We start from the raw sequence: 26,772 nt of genomic DNA, 5'->3' as shown, positions 1-26,772 counted from the left end.
GCTTCGTTGTGGATTACAAGCAGTAGTTTGCAGTTTTTCCTCAGTAACCTTGTCTTTCTGCTGAATAACACGAAGAGATGACACACAGGTAGTTTGAGGTTGTATCGGATGTGTTCATGTATGTGTTTACCTGTGTTTAAATGTCAAGCAGGTCTTTGAGTTTTCTGTTATCAACATATTTGTGCCTAATTTGACTGTTGTTTAGGTTACCTGAGGCTATTTGGGGCAGTAAGCCAGGCAGATCAGAATCTGTATGCTATTATTTATTGGTACAATGAACCTCTGTTTGGCTTCTGTCTGACAGTTAAATAAGACCATATAGTCTCAGGGTATTCAAGAGCATTCTGTTTTTTGAAGCTAAAAAAATTGGCCCTATTCATAAATCATCTTATGTCTGCTTTAATTACTTTGCACTGACCCCATTAAAAGTCCGAACCTCAAAAATAACAGCACTGCTTCTTACAAGAAGGTTGATTACATTCATCTTTCATGCCACATAATTGGCTAAACTGGAAGCCAGCAGCGCTCTGAGGCACCCTCAGTGCCATGATTAAGAGTGTCTGACATAATAAATAAACAAAAGGCCATGGCTTCTGTGGGAGAGGGGATTGTCTGTCATTTCCTTTCTCAATGGCATCATTAATATCTGCCAATCCTAATTGCAAGCCAGACCAGTGGTCCAATGGGAGCTGCCAACATTGTTGAGTAAACATATGTGAGCTTTACAAGACTTACTGACTGGAAATTTACAAGGCTTTGGATATCCTGCCTGGACGTGCATGTTGTGCCTATGTTTACTACTCTCAGGCATTTTCCCATGAAGTGAAGTATCTTCCACTGAGATCCAGCTCAGTGCTGCTCTTTACCTCTGTCACTCTCAGAGTCTTTATTACATCATGTGGAACAGTTCTAAAGTGTTTCTGAGTGTCTCATAAGAATTTAATAAATGTTTAAACGTATTGAAACGGGAAGTTGGGGCCTTCGTCTTTAAAATAGATTTCTTTCCCATCCATAAAGTGGATAAAATTAAAACATAAAGCTGAGGTTCTTGCTGGGCTGAGCTGTACTGTACATTTACCACAGTCAGCACTTTTATCATGGCTTTTTGGGTTGGCACACGTTTGAAGCTACACTTTTATTCCACTCATAATGTTAACCTATAAGGTTTTAAACTTGGTGCCATAGCCCACTGGCTGCTTCTGCAGCATAAATACCATGCTTTCATTTGAACCTCTCAAGTGTGATACTGCAAATATTTATATTTTTTCACTCCCATCGCCCTGGAAACACATTTGAAGGTCTCCTTAATAGGATTTTCTTGGATTGATTGAATTACTCCACCATGTAACAGAACTTTTCCATTGCAGGACATACAAATGGGAAACACTCCTTTTTTGTTTAAGTCACTTTCATGCTCTGGTTTTTCAGTAATGGTCAGGGCTGGGGGTGGGGGGGGGGGGTAACTGTTAAAAGTATTTTGCATGCCTTTCTAGTAATACAAACTGTATTCTCTTTATCACTTGAAAACAAATTTCACTGCTCATACTACGGCTCACTATGATACATATAAACGGTCTTAATACATATAACACTTTGAATGAATGAACATTCAAACAATAGTGCTACCAAACACAGACTGGACCCAGGACTCAGGACAGGGTCCAGAACAGTATATTTTGGTAGGTATATACAGTATGTAAATAAATATGTTGTTGCCAAAAATACATCAAACATAATGCATGTTTGTTAGTTACACCTGCAAGCTACTAATCTGCCATCGGCTTGCATGTAGTTTACCATGCAGTTAGCTTAGAAATTTCCCACACTGCTACACACTACTTCAAAAAAGTACCTAAAAGAGCATGAAAATAAATCTTTTTTTGTAAAAACTGCACACACTTACTCACATTTGTATTCTAAATATAACTATACTATGTATACATGTAATGTGCTCTTGTATTCTACTCCTAAACACATTGTTATGCTACTTAAATTCAACTTTAAGTTGCATTTTTAAAATGAGACTTGGTTGTTTTAAGCAAAGCGCCAGCACAGTGTGATAAAGGTGTGATATTAGTAGTAAAAAGTGATAAAAGTAATTTTCACTGAGGAACTTTTTCTTATTGAGCAAGATGTCAACACATGCCCCAAACATCAATGAAGTGCAGAGTAACAAAAGTAGCACATGAGTATTGTAAATGCCTGAGGGAGGACCGCAGCGGAACGTACCAACTGTAACAGGGTTGGGGGTGTTAGTTATAAATAAAACTTCGCTCTGGTTCTAACGAAGTGTTGCAGATTGTGTTGTTCTTTATGTATAAGTCGGTTTAGTTGGTTGAAGTGTATGACAGCCTGGTGTGTCGTTGTCTATGAGTTGTTGTTAACTTGTGAGTGTTCCTCTCGCCTCCCCCCCTCGTCCTCTTGGATGGTATGTACGCGGATATTGTTACAATCAATGCTGAAGCTGAAAGCAGCAGCGGAGCTCTCAGCTGCCCGCAGTCCTGCTCCGTCCTGCGCCGGGACGTTGAACTGGCGGCTGCAGCTGCGAGACACCTTTTTCTTGTATTTTTGCATTCCCTTTGTTGAAGATGACCTAACACCGAACGAGACTCTGCTGGCCAGGTAGTAGCACATTTGTTCAGATACATAGTTGTTATAGCTGCTTCTTTCTCCCACTGAAGTTCACTTTGTTCATGCTAGGTTTTCCTCTGGGGCTTGAAAGGTTACTTTGGAGCAAATGTCAGGAAATCACTCAAATGATTTTAATTAGTTTTACTTCTACTTTTAAACCAGATTAATAACTAATATGAATGCAGATTGTGGTGTGGGTGGCAATCTTCTCTTTGGGAGTGTCACACTTTCATTTTTATTATTTCTGGACTAAATCAGCTGTTTACAACTGATTCTGAACATGAGAAAAATCTGCTTACTGCAAAGTTTCCTTTCTCCTTCACTGAGCCTGCTGTCAGATACAGTACCTGTAGGTGGGGAGGCAGTGTGGTTGCTCTGCAGCGTATATTGGCAAACAGATCCTCACCACAACCTGTGAGAAGAGACTGAAAGAGGCATGAGTGAGTGCTTTGAGTCATAAAGCTTGGTTGCATATTTCTTCCCCAATCTCCACCACACATATTCTGAAGTATTTGTTCCCCTCTATAGACAGTTATTATTGATTTTTGTGCCGGATGAAGAAACTGAAACTGTTGCTTCTTTGGATGTGAAAGGCTGCATCATTAAAATGAAAATATACACTGTATTATTATGACCACAAAATGTGTTATTACACACTTATGAAACTGTAACCAGCCTGGTGAGAGCTGATAGGTTCATTTATATAATTAATGAGACACAGATGAGGCACACTTTGCAACAACTTTATGGTCCTGTTAAGTAAAAAAACGAAGCCATGGTGGTGAAAATAGGGCACCGTGGCAACTGAACAGCTTATTTGTCATTGTTGTTTCCTTTTTCTTGTCTGCAGGCACTTCTGTTTTGCCCTTTTCTAACATTACTCGGCAGTCAGTTGATGTTTGTAGATACCTTAAACAGTGAAAACCTGGAGAACTGGTTTCACACACACTGATTGAAAATACACCGAAATGTTTCTTGATTCTAAGGCAGCGGCATTTGTCCTTGATTTAAACAGGAAACATCAGATAAATATATACTACTCAGCAATGCCATGGAGTTCAGGTTGGAAGTGAAGCAGGGGAAAGATTTAATCACACATCAGCTCTGGTGTTTAATTACAAAGGAGATGTTGATAGGGGTGCCCCCACAAATATTGGCAAGGCTTAGAAAGAAAACCTGCACATTCAAAAATTACTTCGATTTTTTCTTTGTGAGGATTATGATGATGGCCTTTCCTGGCTTCGATTTCCAAAATAAACTGCAGCTGGAATGTTGCAGTTTGGTGTGAACAAGCTTTTTAGATCGATCAAATTCTGTCATGTGAACCCTGCAGATGTGTTTGCGTTGGATGGTGATTTTATATGACCAGTGCGAGGTGCTAAATATTCCATATTGGTGTTTTTGGTTTTTCCATTATCTTATTTGAATGATGCATATGTGTTCATGCAAGCAGACACAGACTATTCAGGGTCTTTTGACCAATATCTGAGTCTATAGATGCTTTTAAATGGGGCATTTTACCCCAAAATCAAATGTTATTATTCTTACTTTGACTCATTCATCTAAATAGTTTTGTACCATAAAAAACGTAGTTTAATTTTGTGTAGGACTGTCCCTTTAATCTTTTTAATGCCATTACAATGCATTGTACTTGTATTCAACAGCAGATCTAGCACTGTTAGTGTATAGACTTGTTTTGGACATGCTACAAAGCTAATATATGGAGGCAATTAAGGCTGGTGTGTTTTTTTTAAAGGGGTGCGCTCTAGCGTCTGAATGAGTGTGCATGTGTGCTTAAGACACACATTTGCAATGTCTTTGTGTTGCAGGCAAAAGGCCTCTATTAGAGCTCCATTCTGTCAGAGGGCAGCTGTGTGCCTGTGTGCTGAGCAAGCCATGCTCACAGTGTGTGTGTGTGTGTGTGTGTGTGTACAACTCTCACTCAGTCCACACACTGACGCACATGGCTGCCACTTTCACCCCTTCCCTATTTCTCTCTGTATATTTTAAATTTCATGTTTTTTTCTGTTGTTTGTCTTTGTGTTCCACTTGCACTGCGTCTTCCTTTCTCTCCCTCACTCTCTGCCCTGAAGCATTATGCAAAGCTACTAGAAAAGGATTGTTAGCCATGCCTGTCTATCTGTCTCTGTCGTAGTCTCTATTCATTTCAGCAGCTTCTCTTACTTCTCTGTGACCTGCAGTCATAACTGCAACCGAAACTCATACCACTCAGCTTCAAGGAGTTAAAAAAAACCACCTTGGCTATGTCTTTGTGTTTCAGAGCTGTCATTCCTCAGTTTGTATATTCCTTCCTCATTACCATGATAGATTTGTAGGTCTGGCGTCTCGTCGCCCACAGAGCCAAAGACCTGCAGCTGAAAAGAAAAGAAAAGAGGCATTCTCACATACACCAGAGAAGCACTCCCCCAACCCCCCCTTAGAGCTCTAGCACCAGACTCTTACTTAGAGATGAAAAGCATTCTGGGATGCAATATGAATGCTCCCATCAACATAGTATCTCACTTTTACTATGTGGTAATGAAAAAAAAATCTCTTCCCTGTTGCATTTTGACTCTCAAATGAGTGAGTGTGTAGCCTTGGGGTTTAGTTTTTTAGGTTGTTTGCATATGTGCTGGTATTAACATGTTGTGTCTGTGTGTGTGCTGGAAAACCCCATATGTGCAGGTAAGCTAATATTTAGTCTTCTCCCTTGTATCATCATGGCACCCCTGTTATGAATGACAATGGTTGGAATTCTTCTGTTTATCTTCCTCAGCCGCTTCGGATAGGCTTTTCCTCAAAATGTCAGCCTTCACATAGCTCCTGCCTGAATCATGCTGTGTAGAATTGTGTGTGTCCAGTGTGATGAAACAACTGCATCCCTTAAGAAAAAAAAAAAGAGAACTGAAAGCTTCTGTTACTGTTTGGCACAGACAGAATAATTTGATATAAATTTAGAACTTGTTTTTTTTTTTTTGCAGTTGCAACAAAACATCCAGCTTCCTCTAAGAGGTACAGGACACATCCTCTAAAAGTGTCTCTTTGTGCAAGCCTAGGCATGAGAACAGAGCAAGTGACATGTGTCATGACCGTCTGTAGGAATCTGCCCTCAGTTTTTCAGTTGTAGTCTGTCAGCATGTTTTCAATACACCTTTAGGTCGAACAACACAACATAAACAAGCAGCAAAATTTGCAACCAATTAGCATACAGCAACGACAAAACTGTGACACCCAGGTCAACTCCAGCCATAAAATTAGCGTCTGTTTGCCATCTTAGCCACAGGCGGTCCACACTGTATCAAAAGATATAAAAAGGTACCTGCTGTAATATAGTCATTGACCTCCATGATGCTTTCACCATTTACCAGGGTGTGTTGCATACTGTAACTTCAGATATAGGCACACAAATCAAATGCCTTTTTTCATTTGCCCACATTAAAATGAACCTGCTTATATGTGCTAATTGTAGCATTCAATCCAAAACAATTTGATTTACAGGCTGTCAGCAAAGATTAGATTAAAACACACATTCTCTCCAGAGTTTGACTTGATGAAATTAACCAATTCCCACTAGCATAACAGTTTGATAAATGTAAAACTATCACCATCAGTCATATGCTATTTTAACTATCTTTATAGAACTCTTAGTTCCTGTTCTAAATAGAGAACACAGACACTTTACATTTTGCTCCATTTTTAGCTGTGTAAACAGGTGGTGTTTCACTAAACACACACCTTCAATTTTTTTTTTTGCACTCCTGCTTCACTCTGCTTTGAGCAGCAAGAGGGTCCATATGGTGAGCTGAGCCCCGTCATGAATGAATGAATGGACCGATGGAATGCTGCTCATAGTTCTCCCACCCGTACACACTCACAACTTACCCACGCCTCCACAGCATGGTATTACGTAACAGCAAAATGTTACTTTATTGGTTGATTGGTAGTCACAGTCTGTATAACATCACCTCCTGATACAACATACGAGTGGTCGCCCTTCTTTTCCTGAGCTGAGCAATTGTGTGGGATTGGAAGCAGTGCTGGAGGCTCCCATGTAATGTATCCCTGATGGATTAGAGCTCTGGTTAGTGTGCAGAGAACAGAACAGGCACTCATGGGTATTAGAAGAAACCACAGGCAGAAAGGCAGTGCAATTAGTGGGGTACCTGATGTATGGAGAGTCATGGCATGCAAAGGTTACTGCAGGGGCCACGAGGCCCCATACCTTCCTTTACTCAAACTAAAACACCTGAGCCTACGCCTGTCAGGATTTTGGTTAACAGAGCCTTGGTCTGAGACGTGGGGGTTGACCTCTGCATAAATTTCCTGTTGGTTGGATAGAAAAAAACTGTGCTGTGTTTACAGGGTGCATGTCACTGTGCTGCAGCTCAGCCTTGCTCAACAGTCTACAAACACACTCACTGATAAAGAAATGATGAGCTGTCCAGATATATTACTCTTTACTGGAACCATGATGTCTGCCTTTTTTTGTGGATCACCAGTTGTCACTGTTGTCCTCTGTTTTGTGTCTGGTTGCCATGGCCACCCATTTACATCATAGTAACACTATATTACCTAGCAACTATTTTATGAAGTGAGGCACAAGAAACTGTGAAAAATCTTAATTATCTGCTCAAATGATAAAATGCCCCACAACATGCAGGATGTGGTATTTGTTTTACTTAACTCATGTGAGTGTTTTGTGTTTATATTGTTAGTTTTTTTCTTTTTTGGGGGTGGGGGCTGCTTTCTTTTCATGTATTTGGTAATGATGTCAGTGCACTCCACACCCAAATCAGCAGCGGCATGTGACCACAAGGGAAGTAGAGCTGCATTACTGCAAAGGGAAGTGTGATTACTTATGCGAGTTATGCTAGTGTGTCTTCTTGCAAACTGAGCAGTAAGAATATTCTCTGGACATGCAGGGTGACTCTTAACAAAGGCAGATTCTCAAGGAGCTCTTTTAAGCTTTGAATCTAGTTTTTGTTTTTATTGGAAAGGTTAACACCCCTTTTCAAAATAAAGGCTCAGCAAATTGCTCATCACATTGGAACTTCTAGTGCCGTTTTTATTTACAGAGGTTAATGGTTGTTGCTGTTAAACTTTCCAGGGAATCTCTGAAAGGAGGCCAGAACTTGACATGTGACAAAGCATACAGTTTGACTGAATGACTACTTCATTGTTTATTCACTTGTGAAGATCTAGTGGTGTGATGGTGAGCTGCTGTCAGGTTGTGTTCTTTCACCAGTGGGTACTAGGGTGATGGCCAAAGGATTCAGTGGTATGTCTTGACCTCCCAAGGACCATTTTTACGACCACATCATATGAGAGCGAGTGTTCACACCACAGATGTTCACAAAAGAACTCTTCCAACCTTTATTCGAAAACTGCTACAAAGATCTTTTTGATGTTTTCCCTGTGAACGTCCCCCCTAAATCAAATGTCAGCTTCTTCCCTTATAAAAAGACATTCTCACACTGCATTAGTGCTAAAAAACAGCAGAAAACATGTTAACTGATCAAAGTAACCCATTCTGCATTGTGTTTGTTTAGTCATCATCATTTCATTAGTATGAATTGTACTGCTTTCTCTCAGCTACAGCCACTGATCAAAGTCTTGACACCAGACGCACTCCGCACAAGTATGCAGTAACCAGAGCCAATTAGTGATGGACACCAAACACCCCGTCACAGAACTTCAGGGGGGCCCAAATGGGCTTCTATTCATGTGCCCGTACAAATCACGGCCTGGGCAAAGAGCCATATTATCTTAGCTGCCCTTTCTTGTGCCCTCCTGAGTCACTGACTATTGTGAGCCAAGAGCTGCTGTCTGCACCCCTCAGCATGCACACATCTGAGTAGAAGTACCATTAGCTTTGAATCCACCGTAAAGCCCAGATCTAGCTACATGAACTGAGAAAGTTTTATAGTTTTCAAATAGCAGCTGTACTTACAATGAGACTAAACTGAAAGGAAAACAAGCTCATCGACTTTCAATTTGATATCTACCATGCCTTTTATAGAGCTGTAAATGTAAAAGGTCGGACACAATTAAACATGTTTAATGTGGCTTTAAAATACAAGGACCCTTATCAGCCAGTATTGTTGCCGTTCCTATAGTCCTTTCAGTACAATCCACACATGGTTTACATACTTTTGCTTTCATACTAAGATTTTGGCCATACTGAAAATACTATAGCTACATATTGCAGTCAGCATATTCTGTGTCAAAAGACATGAGTAAGCTTTTTGATGCCATTTCCTTAAATCCGAGGTATGAACACAGGCCTGAAAGTTAGTTATTTGTAGCAGCTTAATCTGGATTAACCTTAAACACACAAAATAATAGACATTGTTAGAGTGAGATAGACCGACCAAACATTTTATAAACTGATCTCTCTGCATTTCTGTTTTGTTTGACAGCCAGTCAAACAATAAAGACTTTTCACACAGTGCAAAGTTGCCAAAAGCTTTGAGCAATGAAAATGTGATCTGATCAGTAAAGGCCACACACACACACACACACACACATGTTTTCTGTCCATTAAGCTCCAGTTTCCCCATCATGAGAAGTCGGTTCATTAAGTAAGCATGGCTGCAGGGTTGAATTCACACTCGGCCTGCCCTCTCCCATGACCCCACTTGCCAGTCACCACACATGCACACAAGTGCAGGTTAGCATAAACAGACATGCACACATACAGACACACACTCATTCTCACATCAGAGGTGCTGTTTCAGTCCTGACATCACACTTCCTAACTGCATCAGTCAAACAGCACACAGTAACAACCTTTACACATGACCGACATGCTCCTCAGCACACACACAAACTGTGTTACATTGCCCCACCCATTACTCACTGTCAGTCCTAATCAGTAAAGTAATCTGTAAAACTGATCACGAAGAATATTCCCTCCACTGACTCCCACCACCAGCACCGGCTCCTCTTGCCTGTGGAGGCCCAGTTGTGCTCCATTGACTCTCTGGGATAAATGGAGATAATGGGAGTCATATGCTAGCAGTTGGTTTGGGGCAGGCCTACATGAAACATTTATAGACTTCATGTAGTCATGGGGCCTGTAGAAGAGGGAAGGGACAGAGATGACATTGTGGAGTAACAAGATGTGTCTAGACTTGTATAAAGTTTATTCATCAAGTCTATATCTTTTATGTTTTCGTCTGCTCACGTTACCGTGCCACAAAACTAATTTAATATCCAATGTCCCCTAAAGCATGTTATATAAGTGCAACAACCCTTACTTAACATGAAACCACATGTTACATAGGCAGGGTAACTCTGTAGGTCTGGAAGATCCATTAGACCCATGTGTTGCTCCACAGCAGAAAGCTGTCATTAGCTAGCAGTTGATTGGGGGATCTGAACCATGCTGGTACTCTCTAATTGGACACTGTCAGTGTGTTTGGTGGTTGGTTAATAAAGGAGAGAAGCTCAAGCTCAAAGTCAAACCTGCCTATCATTCACTGAAAGTTTTTTCCTGTGCATTAAGCAGGATTACAAAGACTGAGTAAAGCAGACATGACCACGGCACGTTTATAAAAAAACATATGGTGTTCCATATAGCGTTTACTGCGGCAGCTACTGTTTGTGCTTCACCATCTGCGAGTGAAGCTAGTCGATGAAGCAACCGCAGCTCTATATATATGTTCCTTTTTCTGATCATGTTTTCTGGCCACATCTGTAGACATGTGACGTGAGCAACTTTTTTTTTTTGCTGGATCAACACAAATTTGCGGTTCCCATATGTTCAGTTCTTTACGTTGGCACACCCAGTGTTCCATTATTCACCAGAAATAAAGAAGCATTTTAGCGTATAGCAGCATGTTTTGTTTTCACAGGCTGTAGCTTTATAGGTGTGTAGCTGCATGGATAAATGAGTGGTCACTGTGAGTCTGAGAGAGAAGTAAGAAAGAATGGAAAAACATATGCCAGGCCTCCTTTTGTTTTTTCAGCAAGCATTGGCTGGTAAAGAAGGAACTTTGAGTTAACCATTGCTTTAATTGCAATAGAATTATCTATATATTACAGTTTTTTGTTATATTTTTAATTAAATATAAATAAATGTATCATATGTTTGTTGCATGACTTGCAGATTTATGCCCGCTGATAAAATTCTTCTCACATGATCCTCTCCACGCGAGTAGCAGAGAGATTGTAAACAAGATGGATTATGTTATTTATGTACATTATCTGATCTTAGTTCAGTCCAGTACCATACGCTGTGCTTGGTATTTATGTTATCTGTGTTTCTTTCTGTCAACTCAGGGATCAGCTGAGAAACACCTTCCTACCTCTACCAACATCACAAGCACTGCTCTTCAGATGGGAGATCACTAGCTGCTCGTCTGATTCACCCAAATGCACTCTTCTCTGCTTTCCGTCCTCATCTAAGATGGCTGCCCTTGGCCTTTTTCTGCACCTGAACCAACTGGAGCAGAGCTACCTGTTACCATGGTGATCATTTTCTCAAAAACACTGGAAAAGAAGAAGGGTGTCAATGATGTAAGGTCCAAGAACATCGAGAGACGGCTGGTGAGTAATACATTTTTGACTTTCATGCAAAGCAAACAAGTTTACATACAAGCTCAGATAATTGTAGTGAGAGATTTAGATGTCTTGCTTTAAACCAAAACTCTAATGACAGAATACAACTTATACACCTTTTATTTTATTATATTATATGTGTTATTGTGGCCAAATGTACCTAACATTAGCACACATTTTAGTACTTGCTGTAAAGACATGTTGAAAACGTAGCCTATGTTCACATGTAAAACTGAGAGCTGGGAAGGCATCTCTTTATTTATGACTGCAATTTCATTATCTTCTGTTTATATCATGACAAAACATGCTGACTTAGACTTGTTTGTGTGGCTGATAACCACAAGAGCATCAACTGCATATCAGCACCAAACATGAGTTTCTAGATGCTTCTAGAAAATCATGCAAAACCAACTGTGTCCACGGTCTGCATAACCCCAGCCTTACACATTAAAGGTATGAGCGAATAAAAGGAAAAATTTAATGTTTCCACAAATTGGAGTGCTCTGCTGGCATTTAGTTGCACCCTGTCTTCATACATGCCCCCACAAGCAGCTTTAAATAACATGAAGCAACACAGCAGTGTGCTGGATTTTTAAGAGGTCATTGCTATAAAACTTTATCACCGTTTCTGCTTTGGTTTCAGTTGTGAAAGAATTGTATTTACATTTTACTTTTATCTCACAACTCTATTGACCCAGATTAGAAGAAGAGAAGCTTTCACTCTGTCTGTTGTGTTGCTGTCATGAGATAATCTCCTTTGATATGGAGATGCACCAGCAACATTCTCTGACACAGATTGAGATCCAGATTCCTTCTTGCATGCAGGTCCACATGCATTCCAAATGGTCTTGTTGTTTGATTTTCTTTTGTTTGACCTTTATGTTTTATATATACAGTTGTAGATCTTAGCTGTTACTTTAAATAAACCAGTAAACACAAAAAGACTTTGGGCTTACGCTTATCATTACACTCCTACCTTTTCACTCGTCGGTATAATAAATCTGTTATGTAATTGTCTTCTTCAGCATACTACGCTTTATTTTGGACTCTATGCTTTGTATTTTATAAAACATATTTTGTTGTGGTAATCTCAAGGTGAGTCAGAGGAGTGTCTCTTTTGAGCACACAACCACCACCCTGTCGTGAGAAGTGAACTCTGAAAGAGGAGAGGTGTCTGATTAAATGATAGTCAAAACTGTTTTATACTCTCCAAATAACCTTTGTTCCTCATAAAAAGTATCAAGTAGGTGTGGTGTGAATCATGGTAAAAATGACGTCTAACTTTCATTTTTAAAGTCAGTTTCACACCGATCATGTACTCTCCTTAAAAGGTTAATGTAAACTGCTCGACCGCATCATTTGTTGTTGTGAAAATTTTAAACACCCCACTTTTTGGTTAATTCTGCATCTTTCTGTTTGTAATGTCCCCCACAGCGTGAGCTCTACACCATGAGCAGAGGGACCACCCTCTTCTCCTGTGGAACAGTGGGTGAGTTTTCTCCATTGTCTCCCTTTATGTCTTCACTTATTTGCTTACTCCTGAACATATTATTAAGTGACACTGGTTTAGGTGGGGATACAAGGTGGGGAATTTCACATGTGAACTTTAGTGACCAGTAATAGTCTCTGTTTATGCATCTCTCACTTCCCCCTTTCTCCGTCTGTCACTCATCCCCCTCTCATGATCAGGGTGCACCTGCCTCTACACAACGTTGCACAGCGCTCTCTTGGGAGTGAACTGTAATTGAATATGCTGTTGCCTATGTCAACAATTTCCCTTCAGCTCTGTTAGTGTTGCAGTAATTACCCCCTGTGTTAAAAGACAAGCAACTGTAAATAAATCACTCACTGTCCTCGTTTTCTTTTTCGGGGGGTGCGATGCAGTGACGTCAGAGGGAGTGGCGTGGCGTACTTTTTCCACTCTTAATCCTGACATTAACATCACCAAACATGTCTTGTTGGTTCAACCAGCACTTTGTGTCTTGCTTTCAAAGGGTGGCCTTTTGAAGTTCATCCCTTTCTCCCCTTTGTCAAGTTGTTTTCCTAACATTCCTGTCAGGTCGTCACTGCAGCCCCCGTGCATTGTTTGTCCGCCCAAAACAAAGATTTCCGTCCAACCACTCTGTGACAGAGCATGCCAAAATTAGAGACAAGCACCCAGAAGGATAAGATTTGGATCAGCAAGGGGCCCTTTTTGCCAAAAATGCTCAATAGATCCACAACTTAATCACTTGGCTTAGTATCTCAAGCCACTATGGCACTTTACTGTGGGTGTATTATCTCTCACAACTGCGTGATAGACTCTTTTGTGCTGATGGTGAGATAGCTGGCTGGTCTTACTGCTTTCAGAAGCATATCCTGCTTGCCGCTTGACTAATGCGAGCGACTTGCCAACTGTTTCGCTGGTGGATTCTTATCATAGTGTGTACCTCATGTTTTGGAATCAGCATTCTTGTAGGACCAAGTTTTAAATAGTCAGGAATGTGGTCGTTTGTTTTCTGGCAGAAAATATTGCTGCTGTCTATAATGCACTTGAGAAAGGAATGTCAGTGTTCGAACTTCGCTACGCTTTGTTTTTCTGATTTTCAGCGTTCCACACAGTCATGCAAAAGTTATACTTTCCGTGTATCCGAGGGTCCACGTGTCATTAAATTTGAGTCTCCATGTGCACAAACAGATATTATTTGTCTCCCTGGGCTTGACCATTGCTGTCTGCATCTGTACAATTCGTTCTTTAAAACAGTATAAAAACAACCAAACATGCCAAAAGGGAAATGGGGAAGTGTGTGTAATACATAATTCTGTAGATGCATATCCACCTAGACATCTGTTTTCTCTAGCAGAGGTCTAAACAGTTCAACTAAAGTTAGTAGTTTCACTCAGCTTGTCCCAAATATTTCTTCCACAAGGTTTTTTTTGTTTATCCTTGGGGTTAATAAAGCGCTGCTGTTGAGGTCAATTAGTGTGAGTCTGTATGATCTGATTATTGCAGAGGCGGAGAGATGGTTGGACTTGGGGCGAAGCTGTGCCATCCAGCAGAGAGTTCCCTGCCAGTCTGGAGCCAGTCTGGAGAGCCTGTGGGATGTGATGCCCAAGCAGGGGAGCCAGCACTGGGCCAAGGAACCAACTAACGCCACAGCGATCACCAGTCTGATAAGAGATCTTAATCTAGACAACAGCAGCGTGACCAGCACTCAAACCACATCCACCACTGTGCATTTCACCACTACAGCTGCTAGCCAAGCTCCAACAGCCCCTCCGAGCAAACGTCAGTGTCGTTCCCTGTCCTTCTCTGATGAGTTTGGTGGGTTCCGCTCATCTTGGAGGCCCCAAGGCTCACGAGTGTGGACAGCAGTGGAGAAACGAAGATGCCACAGTGGAGGAAGTGTAAGAGGCGGCGGCGGTGGTCATTTTCCTACTATGCAGCGTAGCTCCAGCTTCAGCTTGCCCTCACGCTCCAGTGTGCCTTCAGATGGAGTCCTGGACTTGCCATGTTTCAACCAGCGACTGCCTCTCCACCCTCAGTTCACTGCCTCTCCAGTCTCCCCTACCTCTCCCTCCTCACATCATCACCACTCCCGCAATCACCACTTCCTCCGGCCTCTCTCCCTTTCCCATGAACAGATCAGCCTGCCAGAGCTCCAGACGGAAGAAGCATCTGAGAGCAGCTCTCCAGACTCCACCCCAGAGCTGGGGAGGCGAGCTGGCCAGAAAGCTGGGGGGACAGGGTGTCTGTCTCGGAGCAGGTCCCAGCCCTGTGTGCTAAACGACAAAAAGATTGGCATGAAGCGCAGGAGACCGGAAGATGCCCAGGAGCAGCGTCCCTCCCTGGACCTGGCAAAGATGACTCAGGTTAGCTGAAAATGTTTAACACGTGTTGACATGCACAAGCAAGCACTTGTATTCCTTTTGTTTGCTGATTTAACATGAATCAGCTTCATCTTCTTTCTAATCTCACTTTAATACCCCAAAATGTACACTATTGCATTTAGTTAAATCCTGGCCCGCACTTACCATGTAGACAAGTGCCCATTTGTTTGTACACCAAAGGGGAGTTCAAGAGATCCTCAGACATAATTAGGTTCCTCTCTCTCTGAATCTGATCAGGGACTGGATTAAATGAAGCTGCATTGCGTTTTTTGCGTTTTTTGTCGTTGCGAGGCTTCAGGGAAAAGTGGACTCAGGCTTCCCTTTCTCCAGCTCATGGAGTAGTTCTTCTTTCTTAAGAAGCATTCCTCATGTTCGGTCACACTGTTAGCCCCACGCTCTAGCAAGCCCGGCTCCTGTTTATCATTTCATTAACTCTGTTGGGTAAACACCTCATCTAAAGGTTGAACTTCTCACTGGTCATTTGCTTCCTCTCCACAACTTTAACTATGCATTTTCATCATCCATGCTTCATCCAATCCCGTCTCCTCTGTCCACCATCAGGCAGTCACAGAAAGCAGAGGTGATTAATTGTGGGGATATTTGGATGGATGGAACTCTGGATTTATGTCTTTCCCCCATGCCAGGAGTTTGTTTGTTCTTTTGTGAGGTCAGAGGAAGCAGAGGAGCAGCCAGAGAATATAAATGACCCCTGGACAAACCCAAAATAGAAAGTATTTTACGACATGGACTTTTTGATATACTGTAATGCTATGATGGACTTTACTGAGCCCAGAAATACCTTTTGGTTGTTATTTTTGTGTCCCATTTAGCTCACTAGTCATTTAAATGCTCTCGAAATTCAGCATTATACATAGTACTCATAAACCATGTCAGATTTATCTTTGCTTTCCTGAACATACACCCTGAAATCTTCATTCATTATACTGTCCCTCAGAGGAATATCATCTTTTTTCCTGTTCCCTTATTAGAAAGTATCATCAGTTTATCTGTCTATCCTCCCTTCCCTTTCCAGAAAAAAAAAAGCGTTCCCAGCCAGTCACCCTTAGGACTTAGCCAGGGCTGGATCAACAAAGCCTAAGTAATGGAGCCTAGCAGGCATGTTTCCTCTAGTCATGCCAGCTGCTAAGAGGGGAAAATCAAGCACGCTGATTACGCACAAACACACAAACACATGGGCTCAGGTTTATGTTACCTCTGGTTGCTATTACCTCTGCTAGATGCGTAAGAATTATTTTTGCTCAGAGTTAATTCCTTTTTTTAATATATTTTATTGTTGGGGTTTTTGACCTGAGTTTTGTTGCAAGGAGCCAAGTTGTGCAGGTTCAATGGGTCATTTGCTGTGTTTATTTTCTCAACCTCATGGAGTGGCACGCCTAAAATGAGGAAAGTTACCAGTGACACAGCACACTTTATAATTTATCACACTTCTCTGGTCTTCAAGTGCTACACCTGTACTCTCAGAAACAACCATGAAGATTCACATTGTTGATATAGGTTAGTCTGAATCTGAGTGAGCATCATGTTGAAAGGGGAAGCTCATAGCTGGCAAACTGTCTGGAAAAGGAAGTGATAATGTGGAAACGCAGGGCTGGTTACAACCTGTGTCTGTTCTAGGGAGGACAGAAACTACAGTCAGGGTTTGGAACAGATGAGACTTCACCACCTCTGATAGAAATTTGTTGCCTAGCAAAATTTCTAAATAAAGTTCTAAATGTGAAGCATTGTTTCTACTTTCCTCTAGCCACACGCAGGTGTCCTACTCAGCCATGCCCTAGTGGCTCTATAGGTTGTTTTTTTTTCCAAATTCACTGAGCTCACATGGGGACATAGTAATCTTTACAACATCTTTGGTCTATTTTCACTTCCCTGCTTCCTTTGTTCTGCTCTTTCACCCAACAGTAAGTCCTTTTTTTTTCTTCCTCTCTCAACAGTAGGAACACGTGCAAAGGTGCAGGTCGGTTCATGCAGTCAGCAAACACTTTCTTCCCACTCTCAGTTTCATAGGCGTGTGGATGAGTAATCTCATCACAACTTTAGGTAAAGAAAAAATAAAGTAGATGTGAGGATGCAGCACTGTATTACTTTAGTAGTTTTCCAGATAATAACCCTCGGTTGAACGTGTGCTGGGTGAAGTATTGGGACGGTCAACACGTAACAAGTCCCCTGTGTATTCTGTCAGTGGAACATGGTGTAATATGGCCTCAAGATTCTTCAACCACACCAATGAAGGCGGGTGTGAATTCTGGGGATGCATGTCATGCTAATCGGCTACAACTCAACTACTGCAGGGATTTACGTGCAGCCACCCCCCAAAATTCCTCAAATATCCTGCTTGTCGGATGTGTTTATCAGTTCTCTCCCCTGCCCGCTGTTTTATTACAGGCTGCCCTTCCACCTTGGCCTGTCTTGATTCTAGGTCACTTGCTGATTGTTGACACAGCTCTGACTTTGCTTTTGAGGAAGCAGCCAGCATGACGTCAGCCCGGGCAGCAGCTGATGACTTCAGATGGGGTTATTGTACATTTTGAAAAACACTTACTGGCTATCTTTTTGTGTTAAAAGGAAACATGTGTAAGCAAATGCTTGGAAGTGTGTGTGTGTGGATGCGTTCCTGAGAGAGCTAGCAGGGTGAAGAAGGCGGTTGTTATTTCTGCAGGACCTGGCTGACAAACTCCTCTCTATTAATATCATTTAATGGCCCAAGTTCGCTCAAGCTACTCTGCTCTGTCTCTCCTCCTCTCTCAATCTCACTCCATTCCTGGGATGGCAGACGTGGTGATCATAGCAGAGCCTCGCAGGCTTGTGGGAACACCTAGGTGGGCGTCTTGAGGTGCAGTGTTCACTGCATATAATTACATGTCATGACTCGTCCCAAATGTGTGTTGTAAAGCATCCACAAACACACGTTGTTCAGCCACAGCCTAAATATGATCTACACTTTGTCAACACTCGTGAACGTATCTATCTTTTTATCTTACTTCCTGGCATTTACGCCTATCTGATTTGCATTCTGTCTGCGCACAGTGAGTTCCAGACATGCACACACCTGAGGCAAAGGCATTCACACACACACACACACACACACACACACACACACACACACACACATATATCACAGAGGTGTGTTAAAATATGTAGCTTGACTGTCAGGAATGAGTTAAATTCTCTCTACTTTGCTCACACTCCTGGCCCTTTTTGTTTTACAGTTGTTTGCTGTCGGAGGTCTGTTTGCCTGTCTTCCTCAGAGTTGTTTATCTGACCTCATTTCTTCTTAGAGCTAAACCCAACTTATATGCACATATAAGTGTAGTTTTGTGTGTGTGTGTGTGTGTGTGGGGGGGGGGGGGTACTAGTTGTACCTTGTTGGGCAACTTGGGCAAGTTAGCAGCAACTTGTTTGGTGTTGTTTGTTGTTTTTTAATTATCAGGAGGATATTTGCCTAACCTCTTGACATGTGCTTCTCCCACAGCTGCCTCTAAAGCAGATAACATCTTTACAGTTGAAGTTGCATGGCTGTTTTGATCATGCTTTTAAGTAATGAGTTACATCTACCTGAGGCTGTTTAACGCAGTGATTTTGCCCGTCTTCGCATTGTCGTTGTTAGCAGCAGAATGAAGGCATTTCAAGCCATGAAATCACACGATAAAGACCAGGGCATGTGCATGTTTTCCACGAAAGCTCCATGTTTATACAGCATTTCTGTGCAAAGACGCTGGCACAAAGCATCATGGCTGTACAGAGAACAAGGCATTACAGGTGTGCGGTGGAAATTAAAATGTTGGCAGGCTTGGCGATAGGTGTGGTGTGAGTACTCACCGGCTGGAACATCAACATGTTGATGATGAGAGTGGTGACTAGTGCGATCTTCTTTTATTGAAACATGCGACATCACAAGTCTTTCTATTGTAAACAGAATCATCTTTCTTTCTTGGCACAGTACTCTGCCTCTTATCACTGGTGATGGATTGAAGTGTCTGTATTTTTTTTGTCAAATATGTCACTACATGCCAACTGTAGGTCATAGCAAAGATATTCTCCGTGGTAGTTCAGAGTTTGTCATTGCTACTTTGGGTCCAAATGGAAACATTTTGTGTACTTGTGTGTGCCACACTAAATTGGCTTGCTAGCCAATTGCAAGGTAGTTACCAAGCACAATTGCTTGCTTTGTAGCATTGATCTGCTGTTATTAGATTGGTACCTTTATTATTATAAAGTCTGTATATGGTTATATTTCTGGTATAGGTAGTGTGTTATGTGAGAGCATGACAGCATTTGAGTAGAGAGAGCATATGTGTGGTAAGAATGATTTGTATGTGTGTGTGAATGTATTTCTTCTGGCAAAGCTGGGTAGACAGCAGAAACCTGACCCTGCTCCCCCAACCTACCACCACACCCACCCAAATCCCTGTTAGCCCCAGTAGACTTTATAGGAAGCATATTGTGGAGAGACTGCTGCCTCCCCCTCCTTTATGCTCCTCCGCTGTGATAATTAGTAGTGGGGTAATACCAGGGGTTGAACACAGACAGTGAGGACTTGAAAAAAATCCCCTTTTCCACTCCAGTGGGGTAACTACAGCAGAGGCCTCCCACTCCTCACATGATCACCTCAAGCGTTTGCAGATGAAGTATAGTGTGTGTGTGCATGTGAGCTGCTTACATGTAGAGTTAATCCAGCAAGAAAGACCCGAGTTTAAAGTCAGACAGCCAGGATCCTGTGTTGTATTTTTCTTTTGGAGCAGCCAGAGAAAAGAGTGATCCTACTAAAAGACTTAAGAGAAGGGAGACTCCCAGCTCATTGTAACAGGAAAAGCAATGTCTCAACACATGCTAGGGAACATTAGAGGTGTCTGTCATGTAAGCTGAGGCTTTCAAGAGAAAACCTCATCTCTATTCACCTCCATGCCTCCAACATCTGCTGCTGGGGGCACTCCAGAGATCATTAACCCCTTCACTGCACTGCTCAGCCTCTTTCTTTGTTGCAGAGAGGAATTCAGAATGGAAAGAGAGCCCGGAGATGACTTGTTGTAGAATAGAAATACTTCAGTGAATGAAGGTCAAGTTTTAAAGCAAAAACAGAAGCAGTTGTTCACACACAAAACCAAAAACAAATGCTCCCACAGCATACAGAGCTGGGTGAGGTAGGTGTAGTGATAAATAGGCCTCAAGCAAAGTTAGACATGAGACACCTTTTTGTGGTTTTTATCTCGGTGTTTTTCTCAAACAATCACAAAGGTTTAGAGTTCTGTGAATATTTCTCAGTGGTTTGTGTTCTTGCGTGTTTACATGTTCACGTGCCGTCGATGAAAGGGAAGGCCAGGCTTTTGGCTTCCTAAACCGAAACCCAAGCTGACATTCTGGAAAACCCTGAGCTTAAATTCCTCCCTCTAACAAACTCTTACACTCAGGATGTGAATTATAAATGCAAAACATTTATTTTTTCTTTCTGTCTCTTTTGTTCAGAAACTTCAGACCTTTCAGAGCTTGAGCTGTCCTGGATTCTCAGCCACCGACCTGCCTCCTCCTTCCTTTGAGACCACCAGCCAATCAGAGTCAGACTTCACTGCTGTGCCTGAGCTAGGAATGGAGTCACGGCAAGAAGTAAGAGAAGATGAGGAGGATTCTTCCTACGAGGAACTAGACAGTGACTCGGCTTGTAGCGTAGACTCGCGGCCCGGGTCTCCTGTAGGCCTTGTGGGTGGTAAACGCACCCTCTGGAAGGGTGACTGCGGGACACAGAGGGACATTTTCCAGCTGGGCGGGGAGCTGGATCTTGATCAGATTGAAAGAAACTAAACATTTTATAGGCGGTTTGAAAGACTGTGTTTGAACTTTTGGAGAAGGTTGTGGTGGATGTAGCAAGAGGGGACAAATGAGATGATTACTAAAGAAAAGTAACCGTCAATTTGGAAAAGGAAGGGATGGTAGAAAGGCCAGGAAAGTGAAAGAGATGATAAATAAAAGATGTTGTTAACAGCCCGCTTCTTAATGACACATTTGCCTTGAACATTCTTACTGTTTGAATCAAAAAAGTGGGTATTTGGTTTAACTCAGGAGTGGGAAAGTGAGGGTTAGTCTTAAGAAAATCTCCCTGTCCCCACTCCTTTAAACCTGATGACCTTTCCAAAGTCAGTTAACCTTAGGTTTGTAGTACTGTAGCAGTAGCTGGACTCTCCTGTATTTAGCTCAAGTCTGTTTGTCAGATAAACTAATGGCGGGGGGGCAAACAACAGGAGGAAGACTTGCCCTCCTCTTCGTCTTTTCTGCACACATGAGAATCCGATTTATTTTGCTGAATGTAGACTCGATAAGCTTTATGAGGAGTTCAGAAAAGTGCCTTCCTTTGGATGCTTGTTATCTCCTTCCTCTTCACCATGCCTGGCTCGATCAAAGCCACTTTTTCTGACCTTTTTTGTAGTTTCTTAATATGCAAATTGTATATTTGAATGAAACACTGGATCTCAAGTCTCCAGTTCTAACATCAGCGTATATTTTTCTAAGTGTTTTTTTATGATCTGTTTGTGAAGGAGCGAGAATGCAAGGCCTTTGTTCTAACAGAACGGACATGAAATAAATTTACAACCTGCACTCACTGTATGTCCTGTTTGAATTTTGCTCATTAATGCCGAGTATTTACAGACAACAGATTAAACTTTGACACATCAAAAGCCTCCAGCTCCTTTGTAGAAGCTCCCCCACACTCAGTTCCTGCATAACTCATTTAAACATCCTTGTTTTGATACTTTGTTTTATGAAGCCAATTATTGACTATTCTCTTGATGAATACAACTAAAATCTGCCCCTGTGTTGCCAATGAGCCCCAAACAAAATGGCAGGAAGCGTGGCCATGGAATATTCCTGGCCGGTAACCCCTCAGTGACCAGAGGAGGTGATGTCACCAGGAACTGTCTCGGGACTTTTCAGGCAGACGCAGACAGACACGTGGACCGGGCAAAGGTTGTTCCTCCCTGGGATTTCCTATCATCTCTGTCATGTCTGTCCAAGGCTGAAACAAACTAAAAAAGCACCTGCCACCTCTATAAGACCCGCCTCAGTAGGTGTCTGTCTCTTTAAAAATGCATTAGAGGCTTTTTTTGTTTATTGGCCACCAGGGAGGCTGATTGCAGAAATGAAGTGATACGACAGATTGTTTTTCCAAGTCTGGCTGCAAAACGGTGTTTATGTTCAAAACAGGATGCTACAGCCACTTGCAGCTTTTCCTTAGATCGTGGCCTTGAAGGAAGGTGAACTCCGACATCTCAACACTTAGGTGTTGGCTTACACAAATACACACTCATTCAAACCCTGAAATAGATACAGTGCGTGCCCTGCTTGTGTAAGCAAAAAACCAGTCACCTGGACAAGGACAGACACATAGAGTCTGAAAGTTCACACCTCGCTTCTTCAAGTTGACAGAAATATACTGAAAACATAAAATCCTGTTGCTACCAACAGTAGTCTGGTTGCTTGTTGCTCCCAAAGGTCAGTAAACCACACACACACACACACACATATTTCCTCTTTGGCAGGAAGTGGCAGTCTAAGCGGGGGAGAGAGTTAATATCTGAGGTAAAAGCGCTATAAATAGGGAGCATTGTAGTTGTGGCTGGCAAGTGTAGACTTTGGAAAGAGGGAGACAGGAAAGGCCACGTTAGACAAATTTACAGCGGCCTGCTCTGCTCAGCCTCGATTACATGAGAGAAAACATTGGCTGCATTTTTAAGAAAATAGCTGCGCTTTACTCTGTCAGCAGAATCGCTCAGGCTCTCTTCAGAGGAGTCAGAATAATGACATCAGTGTTTCAGCAGCTTTTTAAGGCGTTACATACTGTTTATGTCCAACTGAGTGGGAGGTATGCAGGCAGCTTTTGAAGAACTTTTCTTCAAGAGGAAAATGCAGAAAAGCTTAAAGGGACGTTTGAAACATAGTTTGTCACTTGAAATCTTGACACAAATCCCTCGGCATAGTGCTTGGAATGTTCTTGGTTATCATTCGGTGCTGACTTTTTCTGCCTTTATCATTTCATAAGTTTTAAATACACAGTTGAATCATAAAATAACGAAGACAAAGAAGTAAACCTGCCCTCAAACTGAGGCACTTCCTCATTGTCCGTGACATAGAAATGCTGAAAACCACTCATCCTGCTCTGTAAAGGTACATTTAGTACCTATGTTTGAGCACATAGCCTTCCCGTCCAGGACAGCTGTGTTTATCTGTGTCTACATGTGTGTGTGTAAGGGCGTACATGTATTGGCAGGCACCTCGTTAGACAGGTGGCCGGCAGTGTCACATGTCACTGATTGACGAGTTTTCCTCTCAAAAGTGACAAAGTGCAACCCAACACTTTTTCACCACTGCTCCCATGAATTACTGCACCCCCTGCCCCCCACCTCTGCATCCCGGTGTGATTTACATCTTCATAATAAGCTGTAATGACTGGTTTTGTTGTACTCCAACCACCCAGGAGTATACCTGGAAATCCCTGCAGTGCAAACCCTGTCACATAGAGTCTGTATGTGACTGTGACTGATCATCGTTATTAAAAAAAAATATTCACATCTCATCAAGATTTACAACAAAGAAATGTCCTGCTGTTGAGCTTCAGGGCTCAAGAAGCAAACAAAAAAACAATAAGAGGGAATAAAATAATATATATAAATAATAGCCACCTCTTTTCTCAACTGCCATGGGTCTGCCAACAAGACTACGAAAAGTAGCCTTTAACATTAGATACTAAAGAAGATTTACAGCCTATCCTCACAAGAAAACGCCACACCTTTAAAACAATCACACATATAGTCACATATTCAGGCCAGGATTTGGCACCTGATGACCAAAGTAGCAGAGATGCTTCTTGTAGAAAACTCACCCGAAACTCACCATGAGTGACACATAAACAGAACTGACCAGCTCTAGATTATAAATCCTGTCATGTCCTTCACCTGCATTTGTGAAGCATTGATCTGACAGCTTATTGGACCATATATCATTTTTGAATTAAGTGAAAATCACAGTATGGGTTGGACAGTGTCACCTGAACATTACGTGTTGTTTACTTGACTAACAATAAACTCTGGAAAACCCAGACTTCACTGCTTTGTACTGGGACTCATAAATCGTGTTCACTTTTATGGGAAGCAGATGGTAAGATTGTTTGCTGTTGATGTACTTTGCAGTATTCACAGCAACTCATTCAAATCAAGTGTTTCTCAAAGGACTAATGCTGCCAGCTCTCCTGTTACCAGAAAAAAAAGCAGCTGACTGACAACGCATATGCTGCCAAGCATTTATTCCATTTTGGAAATTGGTTGCCATGCTGCCCAGATATTTCCCATTCTGTAAGAGAGTATAGAATATGAGAGAGATGAAAGGTGGACAGGGACATTTTACTCAGTGGAAGGACACGTGCTGAGAGGGAGGAAACACATGCTCCTGTGTTTTTGAGCAAAAGGGTAGTACGTACAGGAGACTGATTTTCTATACACACACACACACACACAGTGATGACTGAATGCCAAACAATGGAGGACTGAAATAGACATGTTTTCGCAGGGCCTGGTCCTCATCCATCCATCACTCCAGTTACATCTGGGTCAACTAGTGCTGCCTTCCGAATGTCAGCAGAAAAAAAAAATCATTACTGCTTCACAGAGAGAGACAAAAACAAAGAATAGAGCAGTTCTGTGACAAATATGGCATCAGTCTGTGTGTCAACAAATAGTAAATACCTAATAGCTCACACACAGCAGCTTTGTTTGTGTGTTGAAACTTAAATAAAACAGCAACACACACACACAGTGCTGTGAGTATAATCCTTGGCTCGTGCTGCAGAAGCAGAGTAAACAGATTTGTATCACTGCTCTGTATAAAAGTCTTGATTTATAATCTGAATTCAGGCCTCGGAGGACGCTGTCCTGTCAGTTTTGATCGCAGATGTTTGTACTTCAGCTGCAATAAGAGTGACCAGAGCAGGCGGGGTTGATTCAGGACACTTGAGCTGAAATCAAAGTTTACTCAGGGGCAACGAACAGCCAGCGCAGCAGCAGCCTACTTAACTCTGACCTTTGGTGCAGAGGTAGTTGCAGGTGGTGGGGTCATGGCTAATAGAGGCTGAGTTGGTCTGACTACCACCTGGTGTAATAATAGATCCCATCATTAACATGAATTGTTGGCATGAATTTGTAAGATAGTGCTTTCTTGTAAGCTGCCAATGTATACGTACAACATTATTTCCTGTTTCTTATGTTTTGACTGCATTAACCTTTGACCTCTTGACTATGATATTCTATTGAAATGCACCAGAGATATCACATCCTCAAGTAAAACACATGGATGTATATGTACTTCCTGTTTGTATTCACGTGACACTATTGTTATTTAGCAGTGTGTGACCTGTGTTTTGTTCAGCATGCGATTGTTTGAGCAGGTGGTGGGGGGGCCATGCAGGTGAAGGGAGGCAGGTGAGGGGACAGAAAGAAGAGGTGGCAGTCTGCTGAGAGGCTTTGTGGTTCTTTTCTTAACAGTCAGAGTGAGAATAATAAGTGTGATAGCAATCAGATCTACTCTTACCACAATCCAGCTCCAGTCCTGTGGGTGCGTCCAGGACCGGCGCCTGCCACGGACTCACATCTGTAAACATGGGTGGACGTGTAAGCAGCAGTCGCCGATGTTATCACGGCAGACATTAGCCGCTGGGCAGACCACAAATGGACATGAAAATGCTAATTGGGTTCCTGGATAAACTTCTTGGAAGGTTTCTGGCCGATCAACAACCAGGACACATGTGCTGTGTGGGAAGATAATGCTGCTGCACTAACAACATACTGCGTTCTGCCTGAATTCATGTTTGACCTAAATCAAAACCTGAAATACCAACAACAGATTTGCAGATTTGTGTCATTGTTTCCTATTAATGTGTCAACAGATTGTAGCAAATGAACAATAAGACCTTCCACAGTGTTCTCAGTGTTAGCATTGTTAGCTGCTCAGGTAAAAACATACAATAGTCCAGCATGACAACAAGACAAATTTAATGTAAATGTTATTTTGCTTGCTTGGACATATGGACTGACAGCTGGGAACATCATTATTACAGAATACAGTTCAGTAGATCCTTGGTATTATTATTATGTGATGTGAACCACATCTTCTCTTTGAAAAATCCCCATTTTTTATTCTTTGAAGTGCTCATTAAGCAGCTGTAGCAGCCAGCATGACGCATCCAATGTCCAATTTATCCGATGTGATAAATGTTTTCATTTCGTCTGAAGGGAGGAGGAACAAACAGGATTTGGAATGCCATCACATCCTGTGGGAGAAGAGGCTCTTGATGGTTTCAGTGTTTCGGGTTCCCATGCACCAAGCACTACTAACAGATTACTAATCTGTGTGTGAGCCAGTGTTGCTGCTTTGGTGTGGGTCTCCGTCAAGGACAGACACAGATAGTTCTGATTGATGTAGCTGGGAAGAGAGAAAATTAGAGTGCTTAGGAAATCCTTGGTAAAGCAGCGGCAGCGTGCCATTATCTCTGTGTGGAAGGCAGTGCATCATGTGCCGTGCTCTTGTTTAACCTCAAGGTTTTTCTTAACAAGAGTGGGAGGGTTCGTTTGCAACGGACACAGAAAGTGACAAAGAGAGGCTTATTAAATGTAAACACTGATCTGTCTGCAGATTCTTTTTCTCTTTCCTTTC

General features: G+C 42.1%; 1 protein-coding gene across 1 annotated transcript; it reads left to right on the top strand.

Moving 5' to 3' along the window:
- The first annotated feature begins 2,472 nt into the window (after nt 1-2,472).
- Nucleotides 2,473-21,673, top strand: LOC114447546 (protein FAM53B-like). Its single transcript, XM_028423884.1, has 5 exons — nt 2,473-2,622; nt 10,915-11,181; nt 12,628-12,682; nt 14,186-15,045; nt 20,545-21,673. The coding sequence occupies exons 2-5, from the start codon at nt 11,101-11,103 to the stop codon at nt 20,875-20,877; spliced, it is 1,329 nt and encodes a 442-aa protein (XP_028279685.1). The 5' UTR covers nt 2,473-2,622; nt 10,915-11,100; the 3' UTR covers nt 20,878-21,673.
- Nucleotides 21,674-26,772: the final 5,099 nt, after the last annotated feature.

This window comes from Parambassis ranga, chromosome 15, assembly GCF_900634625.1.
Source record: "Parambassis ranga chromosome 15, fParRan2.1, whole genome shotgun sequence".
NCBI lineage: Eukaryota > Metazoa > Chordata > Actinopteri > Ambassidae > Parambassis > Parambassis ranga.
Note: the sequence above shows the minus strand (reverse complement) of the source record. Positions and strands in the feature narration are given on the sequence as shown.